This window comes from Danio rerio, chromosome 3 (assembly GCF_049306965.1).
Source record: "Danio rerio strain Tuebingen ecotype United States chromosome 3, GRCz12tu, whole genome shotgun sequence".
In the NCBI taxonomy this organism is placed as follows: Eukaryota; Metazoa; Chordata; class Actinopteri; order Cypriniformes; family Danionidae; genus Danio; species Danio rerio.
In genome coordinates, this window is record NC_133178.1 from 66,015,001 (window position 1) to 66,032,333 (window position 17,333).

General features: G+C 35.0%; 1 protein-coding gene across 2 annotated transcripts in view; it reads right to left on the minus strand.

Annotated features, from left to right (window-relative positions):
• Nucleotides 1–7,184, minus strand: part of aimp2 (aminoacyl tRNA synthetase complex interacting multifunctional protein 2) — a 7,942-nt gene extending 758 nt beyond the window's left edge. The window contains exons 1-3 of one of the 2 annotated variants that reach the window (XM_021470105.2): nucleotides 7,029–7,184; nucleotides 2,657–2,875; nucleotides 2,164–2,398 (exon numbers count right to left, since the gene is read on the minus strand). In XM_021470105.2, the coding sequence (XP_021325780.1) occupies nucleotides 2,164–2,398; nucleotides 2,657–2,875; nucleotides 7,029–7,043 (469 nt within the window). In that variant the 5' untranslated portion in view covers nucleotides 7,044–7,184. 2 annotated transcript variants of the gene reach the window in all.
• Nucleotides 7,185–17,333: the final 10,149 nt, after the last annotated feature.

The window sequence follows — 17,333 nt, forward strand, 5'->3', positions numbered from 1 at the left end:
AAAGAGGCAATCATAAACAATATGACAACTAATCAATACTGTAACGACACTACTATACATTATTCTACACTACTTATGATATAAAAACTATTCCCAATGGTAATGATACAACAATGATTAACGATATTACTGTAACTACTACGATTAACGATATTACTGTAACCATATTACAATGAATAATAATATTACTATAACCATACTACAACGCTTAACAACATTACTGTAACTGTACTACAGCGACTGACAATATCACTGTAATCATACTGCGATTAACAGTATTACTGCAACCTTACTACAGGGATTCACTTACTGTAACCATACTACAATGATTAACCATATTACTGTAACCAAACTACAATAATTAACGATATTACTGTAATCACACTACAATTAACAATATTACTGTAACCAAACTACAATAATTAACGATATTACTGTAATTAAACTAAAATAATTAACGATATTACTGTAACCAAACTACAATAATTAACGATATTACTGTAACCATACGACAACAATTAATAGTATTACTGTAACCAAACTACAATGATTACCAATATTACTGTAACCAAACTACAACAATTAACGATATTACTGAAACCATACTACAACAATTAATAGTATTACTGTAACCAAACTACAATGATTACCAATATTACTGTAACTGTACTACAACAATTAACGATATTACTATAACCACACCACAAAAATTAACAATATTACTGTAAGCAAACTACAATAATTAACAATATTAATGTAGCTGTATTACAGCGATTAACAATGTTACTGTAACAGCACTACAACGATTAACGATATTACTTTAACCAAACTACAACAATTACCGATATTACTGAAACCATACTACAACGATTAACCATATTACTGTAACCATACTATGACGAATAACAATATTACTGTAACAATACTTCAACGAATATTGATATTACTGTGACCGTACTACAATGAATAATGATATTACTGTGACTGTACTACAATGAATAACAATATTACTGCAACAATACTACAACGAATATTGATATTACTGTAACCATACTACAATGAATAACGATATTACTGTAACCGTACTAGAATGAATAACGATATTACTGTGACCATACTACAACGATTAACGATATTACTGTAACCGTACTACAACGGTTAACCATATTACTGTAATCGCACTACAATGATTAACGATATTACTGTTACCATACTACAATGATTAACGATGTTACTGTAACCATACCACAACGATTAACGTTACTGTAACCGTACTACAACGATTAACCATATTACTGTAACCGTACTACAACGATTAACGATATTACTGCAACCGTACTACAATGATTAACCATATTACTGTAACCGTACTACAACGATTAACGATATTACTGTAATTGTACTACAACGATTAACAATATTACTGTAGCCATACTACAACGATTAACGATATTACTGTAACCGTACTACAACGGTTAACCATATTACTGTAACAATACTACAACGATTAACGATAATACTGTAACCGTACTACAACGGTTAACCATATTACTGTAACCATACTACAACGATCAACCATATTACCATATTACTGTAACATACAATATATACTGTAACATTACTAGCACACAGCAATTACAGTTTATGGTTAATATACTGTTCATATAATAATATTAATCAAATATCGTTTAACAGAGTAAGGATTTTTTCCCCTTAGTATATCTGATAATACATTTGTTTTACTTCGGTTAAAATAAAAAGTTTTTAATTTTAAAAACCATTTTAATATCAATATTATTAGCCAGCTAAAGCAATATATTTTTTCGATTGTTTATATATACATAAAAATATATGTATAAATAGACAGATAGATATGTTTTATGATGCTGGCTTTTAAAAAATTAATCAAGCTAATACTGAAACCAGACCTCACACCAAAACCCCCTTCAAATTCAGTTCCAGTCAGTTTTCACACATTTACCAGTGTTGCATTACCAGCGACACCCCCAGACTATTACATCCTAGAGGAGGCCGCAGCATCTGGCATGCCATCATCTCCACACATCCTATAGATCAGTTTCATTCCAGGTATTTAGGCTAAGCAAGATTCCTTGAATGCAAACCCTCCAGGAAAACCCATCGGGATGAACTGTGCATGCTCACCGTCTTTCCATATAAGTGTGAAGCCGAGCTGGAAGCGGTGGCGGGCGTAGCTGTGTGTGTGTCTCGGGCCCAGGCAGGACAGCAGTGGTGCGGGCACGGTGCTCACCGACGAGTGCACATGGACACTGGACAGCACCTGGTAGCGTTGGCACAGCAGAGCGTGGAGAACCAGCAGACTCAGAGGAGGCTGCGCAGGGTTAGCGTTGATCACGATGTCCCGCAGCGCACCCAGATCCTGAGCGGGAATCAAGACAGAACAGTGAGTAGCTGTTTACCAGATAACTAAAATATATCATGTCTAATGAGGGAAAAAGTTGCTGTTTTTACCCTGATATTTAAAAAAAAAAACATAATTTAAAGTAGTTATTGAAGCTGATCATGCCAGAAACGTATACCGGCCCATGCCTAGTTAGGGTGCTGATTGGGACACACCCAGAATCTTCTTTTTTTTTTTTGGGGTGAGCTGTCACTGACGGCGCCTGTAAACGCTCACCTTGCCCAGCAGAGCGTCCAGATCTGCAGTTCCTCTGAGGACGGCGTCAGCGGGGGGGTGTGTGAGTGTGTGTGCGAGTGTGCTGGCGTCCAGATCCGCATCCGGAGTGGTCACAGTCTTCGCCAGTCCGTCCACCGTGGCCTTCAGCTCGTACAGCTTCCTCAAGATCTCGTCCTGACGCTCCTCTAGGGCCTTTACTGTAGGATCCACCTCACCGTTCTGAAACACGCATACACATAATCATAAACACTGCACATAACAGCTATTTTAAAGGCGACCTATCATGCAAAAATCACTTTTATAAGAGGTTGTGTGTCAGCAGTGTGTGAATATCTCCAGCGTCTAATGGTACAAATGAATTAATTCGATTGTTTTTAATCAGACTTGATAAAAAGAGTCTGCAGAAATACTCTGATTGACATCCTCCCTTTGTATGATGTCAGCAGAGGGGGAAAGCCCCGCCCACTAGTGCCCATCTCTCCCTCATTAACATAAACAGCCCTGAGTGAGAAGCCGTTTAGTAGCCATTAAGAGTTTTGAAGCTGACACTATGCTGACACACAGGCATTTGTAGCTCCGCCCTCTTTTGAAAAAAGCTCATTTGAATTTAAAGCGACAGGTAACATGGTATAGTCTTCCCTGGATAAATAATTAAACACAATCTTTATTAAAGTAGCAAACTTTATAATTTCTTGTGTCCAGATGGTTCACATACGTACACAGTTGAAATGAGAATCATTCGCCCCCTGTTTATTTTTTCCCCCAATTTCTGTTTAACGGAGTGCAGATTTTCTCAACACATTTCTAATCATAATAGTTTTAATAACTCATCTCTAATAACTGATTTATTTTCTCTTTGCCATGATGACAGCAAATAATATTTGACTAAATATTCTTCAAGACACTTCTATATAGCTTAAAGTGACATTTAAAGGCTTCACTAGGTTAATTAGGTTAACTAGGCAGGTTAGGGTAATCAGGCAAGTTATTGTATAACGATGGTTTGTTCTGTAGACTATTGAAAAAAGATATAGCTTAAAAGGGCTAATAATATTGACCTTAAAATGGTGTTTAAAAAATTAAAAACTGCTTTTATTCTAGCCGAAATAAAACAAATAAGACTTTCTCTAGAAGAAAAAATATTATCAGACATACTGTGAAAATGTCCTTGCTCTGTTAAACATCATTTGAATGATGTATATATATTGAATGAGTATATATATATACTGTACACACACACACACACACACACACACACACACACATATATATATATATATACATATATATATATATATATATATATATATATATATATATATATATATATATATATATATATATATATATATATATAAAATAATAATTAGGAATGTCCCGATCCGATATTGATTTCGGAAATTCGTCCGATATCAGTCTAAAACACTATATCGGACTGCGTTAAAAATCTCCGATATAAGCAGTCCGATACTCTCTAAACTCCGTTACAGCTATTCTATCCAGCAGCGTTCAGAGCCAGCGTGCAAAGCCCACATGATCACAACACTGCTTGCTAGCAAAGTCTCTAATATTTAACATGCTCTTCTATTTTTTAATTCTTTTTATATATTCTTACGTAAAAAGTTCACATTTATGCAACCAATAGTTCATAAACTGGTTGTTTTTTTCCATACTGTTGCTGACTTTTGTTCTCAGTTTGATCTTGCCGTTCATACATTCAACTCAATGAAATAGGTAAAAGTAAAGTATTCATAATTTGTGCTGATATCGGATTTATATCGGTTCGTACTGATGGCTGCAATATCGGTATCGTATCGGAAGTTAAAATGTTGTATCGGGACATCCCTAATATATATATATATATATATATATATATATATATATATATATATATAAAATTCTTTAAAAAATGATGTTGCAAGTTTCATATACTGCGATATATATATTGCGATAAAAATGCAATTGTACCAAATTACTTGAATAGCTTGTAAGAATTTAATTTAATTGTAATTTTAGATCGATTGGATGATTTTGGGGAGTGTATCTGCATAAAACGTCATTTGTGACAAAGTTAAATACAACAGATACAAATAAACAATAATCAAGCAGTATTCAGAAACAGAAATCAAATAATCACAGTATAATAATAGTAATAATAATAACAACAACAACACTGTATCTTTTTCATTGAGTAAATAATTATATTCTGTACAATATTTAATCGCACATTGCGATATTGATGCTGAAATTATATATAGTGCAGCTCTGATATATGTATATATGCAATATATGTCCTCCTGAGACCACGCCCATTGACTTGTGTCCTTTGTAGTGGACACTGTGTTTTCATACATTTTCTTTGAATTTTTTGAGCTACTCTGTCAAGTCCTGTTGTACTGTTTCTAGTGATATGTCATTTGATTGGCTGGCATGCTAGGAACCACTTCTTGCACTGCATCCAAAATGGCCGATAAACAAACAAGCACATTTTATGGGAAGGAGAGAGGCATGTACAATTGAGTTGTTTTTGTACTATTATATATATATATATATATATATATATATATATATATATATATATATATATATATATATATATATATTTGTTTATTAAAGTATCAGGAACAATACATTTAGCTTTCAAAGCGGTTAACTTGTTTGTGTTTCAAAATGTCATCCTTTTTAAAATGTCCACTATAGTGGACACCAGGACCATCTTAATGTAATTATTGACTGCATGTTGTAGGGGGCAGAACTGAAGCAGAGAGGATTCTTTATAAGAGAGTTGAGGGAGACTCTGATTTAGAGTCTGACAATCAGACAATTAGAGAATGACGATCAGTTTTAAATTGCTTTTACTTTAAATTTGTTTTGCTTTTTTCCAGAATAAACGGTTTCAGGAATTTCAATACAAAACAAAAAAATGGCTTTTGTTTAGTTTTTGTTACATTAATATTGGTTTAGTATTCCTTTACAGCCATATCCTGTAGAGTTTTGTTGTCTGAGTGGCAATCGTTTGGAACTAAAAGGGTCCTGTGGTCCACTACAGTGGACATGCTGTAAAATTAAAAATAAAAACAAAATGTAAAAACTCTAAATTGTAGATTTACCATAAAGACAACAAAAAAGAAGATATATTAAAATTAATAATGCATTTTTAATAATAATAATAATACATTTTATTTATAATGCGCTTTTCTCAGTGCCAAAGCGCTGACAGGCATACAAGGCAAACAAAGCAGAACAATTAAAACAGTCAGAAAATAAAATAGAATAAAAAGGCCGCAATAAAATATGAATGATTCAATACAATTAGCACTTAAATATAACTTAAGTAGCACTTCCTATTATTTTTTCCATCTAGAGAAAGTCTTAAATTTTAGTTTGGCTGAAACAAAAGTAGTTTCATTATTTTTTAAATTACATGCGAGGTCAATAACATTAGCCTAATAAAGATAAAAAATGTATTAGAAATATATTATGTACTGTCATCATGACAAAGACAAAAAATAGTTACTACCCTACTGAAAAAAACAGCTTAAACCAGCCTAGGCTGGTTTAGGCTGGTCGACCAGGCTGGTTTTAGAGGGGTTTTGGCCATTTCCAGGCTGGTTTCCAGCCATTTCCAGCCTGGTCTTAGCTGGTCGGGCTGGGAGATGACCAGCTAAAACCAACTTGACCAGCCTAGCCAGGCTGGGAGCCCAGCCAAAACCAGCTATGTCCAGCTTAAACCATGGCCAAAACCCCTCTAAAACCAGGCTGGTCAACCAGCTAAAAAGCCTAGGCTGGTTTAAGCTGGATTTTTCAGCAGGGCAATGAGTTATTAAAACTATTATATAAAATGTAGAAAAAACTATAAAAGTACATCTCTTTTATATTATATTATATTTATTTATATTATAATACTTCGAAAATACAAAACATTTCACAGGAGGGCGAATCCTTTTGCATTCAAATGGATGTATATACAGTAAATTTCCAAATGCACGAAACCCTATAATTGCATTTCTAAGCAGGTTTGGCTTAAATGTGAGACAAAATAATATAATAAATATCGCTAATGTAAATAAGACTATTTTAACCGAGCTGTCAATCACTATTTCCCAGCAAACATTGCATCAGACTGCCATTGGTCTTCAACATGAGCCACTGTTTACTTACTTTCCCCGTTTAAATTATAATCAGTAAAGCTAATATGTGTTGGTTTAACACTAAACCGATCCGATCGATCTGGATCTTACAGTGTAAATAATAATGTGATTACCTGAAGCGCGTGCTCGCCGAGGCTCGCTCCCTGCGCGTGGACATTCGGTAACTTGTACATGCACGTCGGCAAATCAACCGTTATGTCAGCGGGACTGACGGGCTTTACCTGGTACATAGGCATGGCGACAGGTAACGAGCGCACTCCGGTGCCAAAAATAAAAGCACGGGACCCAGATACGTGTGTTTTGGACGGGTTTTTGTCCGTCTAGCAGCCGGCTAACAGCAGCTGTGTGGAGAGAAGAGGCCGCTGCGCGTCACTTCCGGCGAGAGTGAAAGCGCGCAGTGACGTCACGACAGAAGCAAAAAATTTGAGTTTTGATTGATGTCAGTTTTTTGTGATCAATTTCTTTTTATTATATTATGTTTTGTTATGTTATATTATGATATACCAACAGCAAGAAGGTCGCTGGTTCGAGTCCGGGTAGGTCAGTCGATGTTTCTGTGTGGAGTTTGCATGTTCTCCCCGTGTTGGCGTGGGTTTCCTCCGGGTGCTCCCCAAAACAAAAGTACAATTCTTTTTGCTTTGGTATTTTTTTTTGTTTCTTTTATCGTGCATAGGTAATGACTTATTTCAATTTTTAAATTAGTTTTTTTACAGCCCATTTACATTTATGAATAAAAAAAATTCCATATATAATGAGCAAATTAACAATATGCCAAATTTTGAAGTCAACTGTATTCTCATTAAAAAAAAAAAACATCTTTATCTTTGAATTCTAATGCAATATTCGTACTCTGCTCAACAAAAAAGAAAAGATCACACCAAAACAACTGTGAATAAATACAATCATAAAATAAATGAACAATACTCTCTTCTTTATCGTTACAGAAAGTACATTTTAAATCAATACCTTTACAAAATCTTGCAATTACCTGTTTTACAGGGTAAATACGATTAACAATTTTAAATGACACCTCTTGCTTTTTGAATAATGGTTATTGTTTTTTTTTTCTTCTCATCTTCTATATTGTACTTGATTGGATGTTAATATAATGTTGTTATTGCCCTTGTATGTTCTGTGTTCTTAAATTGGAATAAAAAAAAGAAAAGCGAAAGTACAAACCGAAAAGTATGTGTTTAAGATAAAAAAAAACATTTTTATGACATTACTTTTTATTAGTTTAGTGATTTGAGGGCCCCTAAGCAATTCCAGCAATTCTCACCAGTCCTAAAGTGCACCCTGTATTTATTTAATGATTTGTTTATTTTTTTTTTATTTAGCTGTTTTTGCTTTATATCACTTATTCTTGTTTTTTCTATGTATCATTTTAATGCAACGTCCACATTTTAAATAAATTGTGTTTCTTAAAATGAACTCACAACTAAAATTAAATAAAAAAATAAAATATATATATATATGCAGTTGAAGTCAGAATTATTAGCCCCCCTGAATTATTAGACTGCTTGTTTATTTTTTCCCCAATTTCTGTTTAATGAAGATAATGAAGATTTCTTCAGCAAATTTCTAAACATAATAGTTTTAATAAATCATCTCTAATAACTGATTTCTAATAACTGATAACTGACTATATTTTTCAGGACACTTCTACACAGCTTTAAGTGACATTTAAAGGCTTCACTAGGTTAATTAAGGTAACTAGGCAGGTTAGGGTAATTAGGCAAGTTATTGTATAACGATGGTTTGTTCTGTAGGTTATCGAGAAAATATATAGCTTAAAGGGGGAAATAATATTGTCCCTAAAATGGTGTTAAAAAATTAAAAACTGCTTTTATTCTAGCCGAAATAAAACAAATAAGACTTTCTCCAGAAGAAAAAATATTATCAGACATACTGTGAAAATTTCCTCAATCTGTTCAACATCATTTGGGAGAAATTTGAAAAAGAGAAAAAAAAATTAAAAGGGGGACGAATAATTCTGACTTCAACTGTATATATGAATGAGTGATTGAATAAAAAAATATATGAATGAATGAATAAATATATGAATAAATAAATAAATAATGAACGAGTTAATAAATGAATCAATAAATAAATTGATATATGAATGAATAAATAAATATATGGATGAATAAAATGAATGAATGAATGAATGAATGAATGAATAAAATAAATTAAATAATAAATAATAAATACATATACAAATTATTTATTAAATAAATTTATGAATGAATAAATAAATAAATAAATAAATATATGAATGAATTAATAAATATTTGAATGAATGAATAAATATATGAATGAATAAATAAATAAATGAATGAATGACTAAACGAATGAATGAAAAAATAAATTAATATATGAATGAATAAATCAATGAATGAATGAATGAATATACAAATGAATAAAATAAAAAAACAATAAATATATGAATGAATACATTAAAAATAAATAAACATATGAATTAATAAATAAATATTTGAATGAATAAATAAATATATGAATGAATGAATGAATGAATAAATACATTAATAAGTAAATGAATTAATAAATTCAATTATTTTGCTTTTAAAACTAAATGGCTGTACTTTTTTATGATTAGGGGTGGGAAACAAACTAGAGAAGAGGTATTAATTAAGTTAAAATTGTAATTTGTTAAACTCTGACCATACCAAATATGAAAGAAAATGATGTTATATATAGTTTATCGGTATAATTCATACTTCTGGGTATTTAATGGGCCGCTTACCTGTCTTGAAATCCGGCCCTGCTTTCATATTACCTGCTTCTGCATTTCTCCTGGCTTTCTTTGTGCAGATATGAGCAGCAGAGGGCAGCAACACATAACATTTAAAGGAACAGTTCACCCAAAAAGCCTTTATTTACTCACCCTTTACTTGTTTCAAACCTTTATGAGTTTCTTTTTGAGGATTTTGAAGAAACCACTTGAGGGAGAGTAAATAGTAAATTTTTGGATGAACGGTCCCTTTAATACCATAGATCAGTGGTTCTCAAACTTTTTTCACCAAGTACCACCTTAGAAAAAAATCGTCTCTCCAAGTACCACCTTACGACGCAATTTTTTAACCAGTATTAAAAAATAGCGTCATAGGCCTAGTTAAGCAGCTACAGGTGTGCACAGTTTAAAACGATGCAGATTACTTCCTATTATTAAGAAATTATTAAGAATATGTATTAATGTCAGTCACTTTAAACATTTTAAATAGTCTGAACATTAACTGTGCTTGCAGATAAAAGAAAAGTTTTAGTTAAAACGTGCTTTTAAAAGTTTGTTAAAAAATGGCGCTGTTCTTAAAAAGTAAAAAGAAAACTGCTGTACTTAAATCTTAAGTATTCATAGTAGCCTATTCATCAAAAGCTGGAAATGCTGCTTGGACCTTATGAATATAGGCTATATGTCATATTCATACACTTTCAGACAAATCTTGAAATAAATGTTAAATGTACATATGACAGGGTTCATACAGGCACAGCCTAATGAAAATTAATTCCAGCACCTATTTTTTTTTTTTTCCAAGACTGACATGCTATGTATTGAAGACCTGAAATGTATTCTCAGCAACCCATAAAACATAGCATAGGAATAGATACAAATAAAAACCATTAATAATAATATTTATTAATCATATATTAATAATATAATAAACCTGCACTAAATGCTTGTGAAATCTTTTTGTACTCAAGTAAAAATACTATTACACAGCTAAAATAACACAAATTTTAGTAAATAATGCTAATATTAGGTAAAAGTACAAAGAACTCTTTTAAAAAGTACTAGTTGGTTACTTTTGAAAATAAAAAAATCAGATTTTCATTATGAAATCATTTTTTTAAGTGTAAACCTGATTTAATGGTTTGATTGCTTAAATCCCAAAGCTACATGTATAGGAATTTGCACTAAAATAGGAAGTATGGCCGATTTTTTTCTTTCATGACAATTAATCTTTTTCAATAGAACTGGTAAAACTACCAAATAATCTTTAAGGCCATAGAGACACTTTTTGCCCATTTTTAAAAAAAGATATTTTTAAGCTTTGAAAGGTTAAATTAAAGTATATGGTAAAAAGATTTTTATTTAGCCTTTTATTTACATATTTTACACTATTTTTCTTTACAATATGGCAAATTTGTTTCTTAAATAGCTGTCCATCACATGTAGATTTTATTTTACACTTGATCTTAATCTAAAATAGAAACTTAAAAAAATACAAGTACACTGTCAGTAAAAAATAAAACAAAAGACTTTATTTTACTTGAGGTATTTGAAATATGACAACACTACACTTATCAAAGCAGTGCTTTAAGAGCCTTATTGTAAATATTGATAAATAAACAATAAGTAACAATGGATTGCTTTGACCTGTAATGCTTTAACACAGATCAGAATACAGCTAAATGTATAAATCACACAAATACCTCACCCAGAAACATTTCCAGCATAATTATTTTGTCGTAAAGAAATAAAAAAAGATCCACCTTTGCTAAAAGTAAGTTTCACTTGACAACACAGCCAAATAAGAAGACCATTAGCATTGTCATCGATTATGCATCAATCTATTTTTAAATATTTGATAACTTTGAATTCTTTTGACTAAATTTAGTCAAGGAGCAAAGATAAATAATGTCTACTTTAATAGTGGAGAGATCACGATTGTATTCAATCTGAGCACACAGGCGATCATGAGAGCACTTGCAGTTCATTTGAAAAAAGCATATTTAAGAGCTCACATATCCGTTTTAGCGATTTGCGTACATGAATGCGCTCTCGTGTTAAAATAAAGCACTCGCCGCATTTCCAGAAATGAGTAATTGCGCAATACCTTCATTCCCGCGCCGCCATTCAGAATGTATTTAGAGGAGTGACAGGTCAGAGGCGAGTCGACTGGCTGTCGGAGAGCGAAACGTGTTTGTAGATCATCAAAAAGGCAGGAAATATGTCCGCGGTTTAATTTCTCAGCTAGACATCTCTATAGTGAAAACATCCGAGAAGCATTATTCCAACAAAACTTTTGTTTTTAAGTTGTTTTTTTCTGTCTCTGCAACACAAAATGCCTTTGTCCCACCCTTACATTTCACGCAACTAGACAAGGTCGACTGTGATTGGCTACTTTTCATGTCAGTCAAATCACGCTCCAGAATCCATTCTTAAACTTCGGAAACTGATTTTCAGCAGCTTATGACAAAATACACTAAAATAAACACTCTAAGCACAGCGCTGTGATCGTACGCTTCACAAAAAAGCCAATGCTGATCACATCGATGTTATATTACACATTAAAGGATTAAAAGTGTTAATATTTCTTTCATTATACAGCGATTCCTCCGCGTACCACTAGGAGGAAGCCCGCGTACCACTAGTGGTACGCGTACCACAGTTTGAGAACCACTGCCATAGATGAACAGCACACTTTTAAGCCTGATATTATTATATTATTATTTATTCACCACATACTAATATGCAAATTAACACACATTTTAGTTATAAAGAGTTCTAAAATATTTGCTGTGGTTTTTCCTCCGGGTGCTCCGGCTTCCCCCACAGACTAAACACAAGCACTATAGGGGAACTGGGTAAGCTACAATTGTCCATAGTGTATGTGTGTGGATGAGCGTGGATGGGTGTTTCCCAGTGATGGGTTGCAGCTGGAAGGGCATCCCCTGCGTAAAACATGTGCTGGATAAGTTGGCGGTTCATTCCGCTGTGGCGACCCCAGATTAATAAAGGGACTAAGCAGAAAATGAATGAATGAATATTATGCTATATTATATTGTATTGTATTTTATTTGATTATATTGCATTTTGATTATTGTCTTTTATATATTTGGATTATTACAGTATATCAGGGTTATTATTATTATATTTTCACAATGCTGGGTCAAATATGAACAAACCCCACAGTTTGGGTGAATAAAGAAAATTTACATTTAATAAAAAAAAAAAACTTTTTTGGTTGTTTGTTTGATCGTTCCTTCCTTCCTTCCTTCATTGATTGATTGATTGATTGATTAAATGATTGATTGATTGATTGATTTAATAAATTATTATTGATTGATTGATTAAATGATTGATTGATTGATTAAATGATTGATTAAATGATTGATTGATTGATTGATTAAAAGATTAATTGATTGATTGATTGATTGATTGATTGATTGATTAAATTATTGATTGATTGATTAAATTATTGATTGATTGATTAAATGATTGATTGATTGATTAAATGATTGATTGATTAAATGATTGATTGATTGATTGATTGATTAATTGATTGAATGAATGAATGAATGAATGAATGAATGAATGAATGATTGATTGATTGATTGATTGATTGATTAAATAAATGATTAATTGATTGATTAATTGATTGATTGAATGATTGATTGATTGATTGATTAAATGATTGATTGATTGATTAAATGATTGATTGATTGATTGATTGATTGATTGATTGATTGATTGAAAAAAAAACTGTTTTTAATTTTTAAAGAAATCAAATTTGAGGTCAATATCATTACCCTCTTTAAAAAGATTTTTTTCAGAACAAATTAGTCATACAATAACTTGTCTAGTTCACCTAATTAACCTTGTGAAGCCTTTAGATGTCACTTTTAAGCTTTAATACTAGTGTCTTGAAGAATATCTAGTCTAAGATTATGTACTGTCATCATGGCAAAGAGAAAATAAATCAGTGATTAGAGATGAGTTATTAACACTATTATGATTAGAAATGTGCTGAGAAAAAAAACACAGGACAGAATACACAGTCTGTACAGTATAAAAATCATTACGTCTGTGTCTCTGACTGTATGTGTGTGTGTGTGTGTGTGTTGTTCAGCTCAGCTTAGGGACAGTGTGTGTGTTTTGTCAGCACACCTGTGATCTGTTCTGCCACCCGAAGCTTTGCGTCTGCTCATTTACTGCTGATCCTCCTGCTGTGTTGATGCGTTTCTGAGAGACTGAGAATAACCTCTGCTGGAAACCTCCAGATCTGCTGCAAAAACATTTCGAATATGCCATATATTCATGTATTTCCTTTTTGGCTTAGTTCCTTTATTAAACCACAGCGGAATGAACCACCAACTTATCCAGCATATGTTTTAGACAGCAGATGCACTTCCAGCTGCAACCTATCACTGGGAAACACCCAAACACTCTTGCATTCACACACACTAATTCACCTATAGTGCATGTGTTTGGACTATGTGAAACCGGAGGAAACCCACACCAACACGGGGAGAACATGCAAACTCCTCACAGAAACGCCAACTGACCCAGCCGGGACTTGAACCAGCGACCTTCTTGCTGTGAGGTGATGGTGCTACCCACTGCACCACCGTGACGCCCTTCCTGCCTATAAAAGGGACAGTTGTCTGTATTTTGTGATTCACAAGTGTTATGGTTGTGACTTTCATTATGGGATGTTGATCTCTGCTCTGTCGACTGTTGGAAATTCAACTCTGCAGTTTAACAAAGTGACTTTTATTGACATTTTAGTACAACCCCAAATCAGAAACAGTTGGACGAGTCCATTTGTCCCCAAAAATACTGATGCTGACCACAGTACACGTTTCCACTGTGTGATGGTCCATCCCAGATGCCTCCGAGCCCAGAGAAGTTATTGTAACCCCGTTGGTCCTACGCCACCCAACCTGCTCCGAGCTGGTATCGAAGTGGCGACCTTCCGCATGGGAGTCGGTTGCTCTAAACAGGAGGCTAAAGACTATAACCACTAGTGTCTGTCGCTAGAGCACCTTTAAAGGTCATAGGAGGGAGGTTTACCTGCATAGCACTTACTAGCTGGCCTCTGTTACACTCACCCCCTAAACCTCACTCCCATCTAGGTCACGGCACCAATGTAACCCCGCCAGTCCTACGCCACCCAACCTGCTCCGAGCTGTTATTGAACCGGCAACCTTCCGCATGGGAGTCGGTTGATCTACCAAGGAGGCTAACGTCTGTCACAAGAGCACCTTTAAAGGTCAGAGAAGTGAGGTTTACCTTTACTAGCTGGCCTCTGTTACACTCACCCCCCTAAACCTCACTCCCATCCGGGTCACGGCACCAATGTAACCCCGCCGGTCCTACACCACCCAACCTGCTCCAACCTGATATCGAACCAGCGACCTTCGGCGACTCTGATGGGAGTCGGGTGCTCTACCAAGGAGGCTAAAGAGGAGTGAGGTTTACCTGCACAGCACTTACTAGCTGGCCTCTGTTACATTGACTTCTGGACACTGTTAACATAGGGCTACCTTTTTCCACAGTACAGTTTGTGGATGTAATTACGTATTGTGGTACTTGACAAAGGTTTGCTAAAGTAGTCCTTTTTATTCTATACTGTCCCAACCTTTTCTGATTTGGGGTTGTATTATATAACAATAAAATTATGAAATTATATGACAATAAAAGCTACTTTTTCAAACTTTTCAAGGTGTTACGTTCGCCTGCAGAGCAGTACTTCAGGGTTAGGTGTGCACGCTTGTTCGTATGTGGGTGTGTTGTTTTACGTACGAACGGCATTGGATGATGGGATGGGATCGCACCACTAATCGCTGGTCGGCGTAGCGTTTAAAAGCCAGGCCCAAACTACAATGGTGATCTCTCTATCTTCCTCTCCTTTTCTCTCGCTTTCGCTGTCTCTCTTTCTGTGGGTCTCTGTGAGGACAGTCTCTCTTTCGAGAACTATTCTAATGCTGCGTTCACACCAGATGCGGAACGCGCGTCAAATGCAAATGATTTACATGTTAAGTCAATGCAAACGCGCGAATAGACATCCTGCGGCCCGATACGCGCATGGTGCGAATGGCGTGGCGTGAATTGATCGTTTTGCTGTTTTCGCGCGAAACACTCGAGTTCGAAAATCTGAACTTCAGCGGACATTCGCGCCGCGTTAACCAATCAGGAGCTTGCTCTTGTGGGGGGCGTGATTGTGACGTATCGGCTGTTGTCGGTGTCCCAGGGGAAATCCCCCAGCAGACACCGACAAGAAGTTCATCAAACTGGGCTGGGCTCAGTCAGAAGCACCGCTGAAAACCTCCATCAGCCAGGTTCAGTTTCTGGAGGAGTTTATGAGCTTAAAGAGCTGGATGCACCTCTGAAAGGATGTAGTGGACTCAGACACGGCTCTAAACGTATCAACGCTGTTTATCAGTGTTCATAAAGCACATAAACACTGTTATTTTCTTCATAAAATCCATGTTAGCCATTTAGCTATGAAGCTAGAGTCTTCGGGCAGACAGAAGCTCTGCCCATCACGTGAATCCGCGTCTGTTCTGAAGTGAATTTGACACGCGAATGAAGCGAGTAACCTCAAATGTTCACGCGGCTATTAACTCGCGAATAGCGTGATTTATCCGTGCGTTCCGCGTCTGGCGTGAGCACAGCATGAGAGAACGTGTTTTCTTTTTGTTTGTGATCAATGCTCTTGTCTAAACATTTATAATCGCAACACTGACGACCCATGTCTCTTCTTCCACTTGTTTTAATTTAGTTTCAACGTGGCGTCTCTCTGCCATCGTAACATTGTAACAGTCATCGAAGCTCTATCATACATATTAACGTAGTTCCACCTCATTCACAATAGAGTGCGCTGATTGGTTCGAACCAAGTCTTTCTCATGAATTAACCTCCTAAACTCCAGTGCTATTTTGGGATTTCGGCCTGGATTTTGCCTAGCCAAATTGAAAAGCTTCCCAAATCCGCATGCAGAGGTGTAAATGCAAAAAGAAAGACAGACAAAGGAGACATTTAAAACATGCAGTGCTGGTGGGCCTCCAGGAACGTGGTTGAGAAACACTGCTCTGGGTCACATCTTTCTTTTACATGAAAGCTGCGCCTGACACGGTTTAGTATACCACTTATGATAACGAACACTATTATGCAGAAAACCCTTCAGCTCACTAAGCAGAAATAAAAACGCTCGCTAATAAACACTGGAGCAGAAAGAGTCAGAGAGAGACATTTAATTAAAATGCACAATTGAGTTTGGTGTCCCGACAGCTTGTTACGCTTTAATAATTCACTGTCCGCCGGTGGTGTGAGATAATGTGGAGATCTGGTGGCCGTGTTGACGAAACTGAAACCCAACAGCAGCCCCAGAAACTGAGGCGGTGCTGGGAAATGGAGGGTTTGACGGATAAAGCAGAACTCCTGTGTGGACTGACCACATGTATCAGGTTAATGCAAAGTTTAAGAGCGTTTAATATTGACCAGCACTGAGCGGCTGCTTTACTCACAGCTGCCTGACTGTAAATTATGTTGGTGATTTAGAACGCTACGGTAAAAATACGTAAACTGTTTACCTAAAGAAAATCTAACAAGATGTAAAACAAGTCTCTGATGTGCCTAGAGTGTGTGTGTGAAGTTTCAGCTCAAAATACCCCACAGATAATCTTTATACCTCTCTAAAACTAAACCTTTTAGGCTTTATTCCTAATTTGGTGGCTGTCGCTTTAAATGCAAATGAGATTGTGCTCTTTTCAGAAGAAGG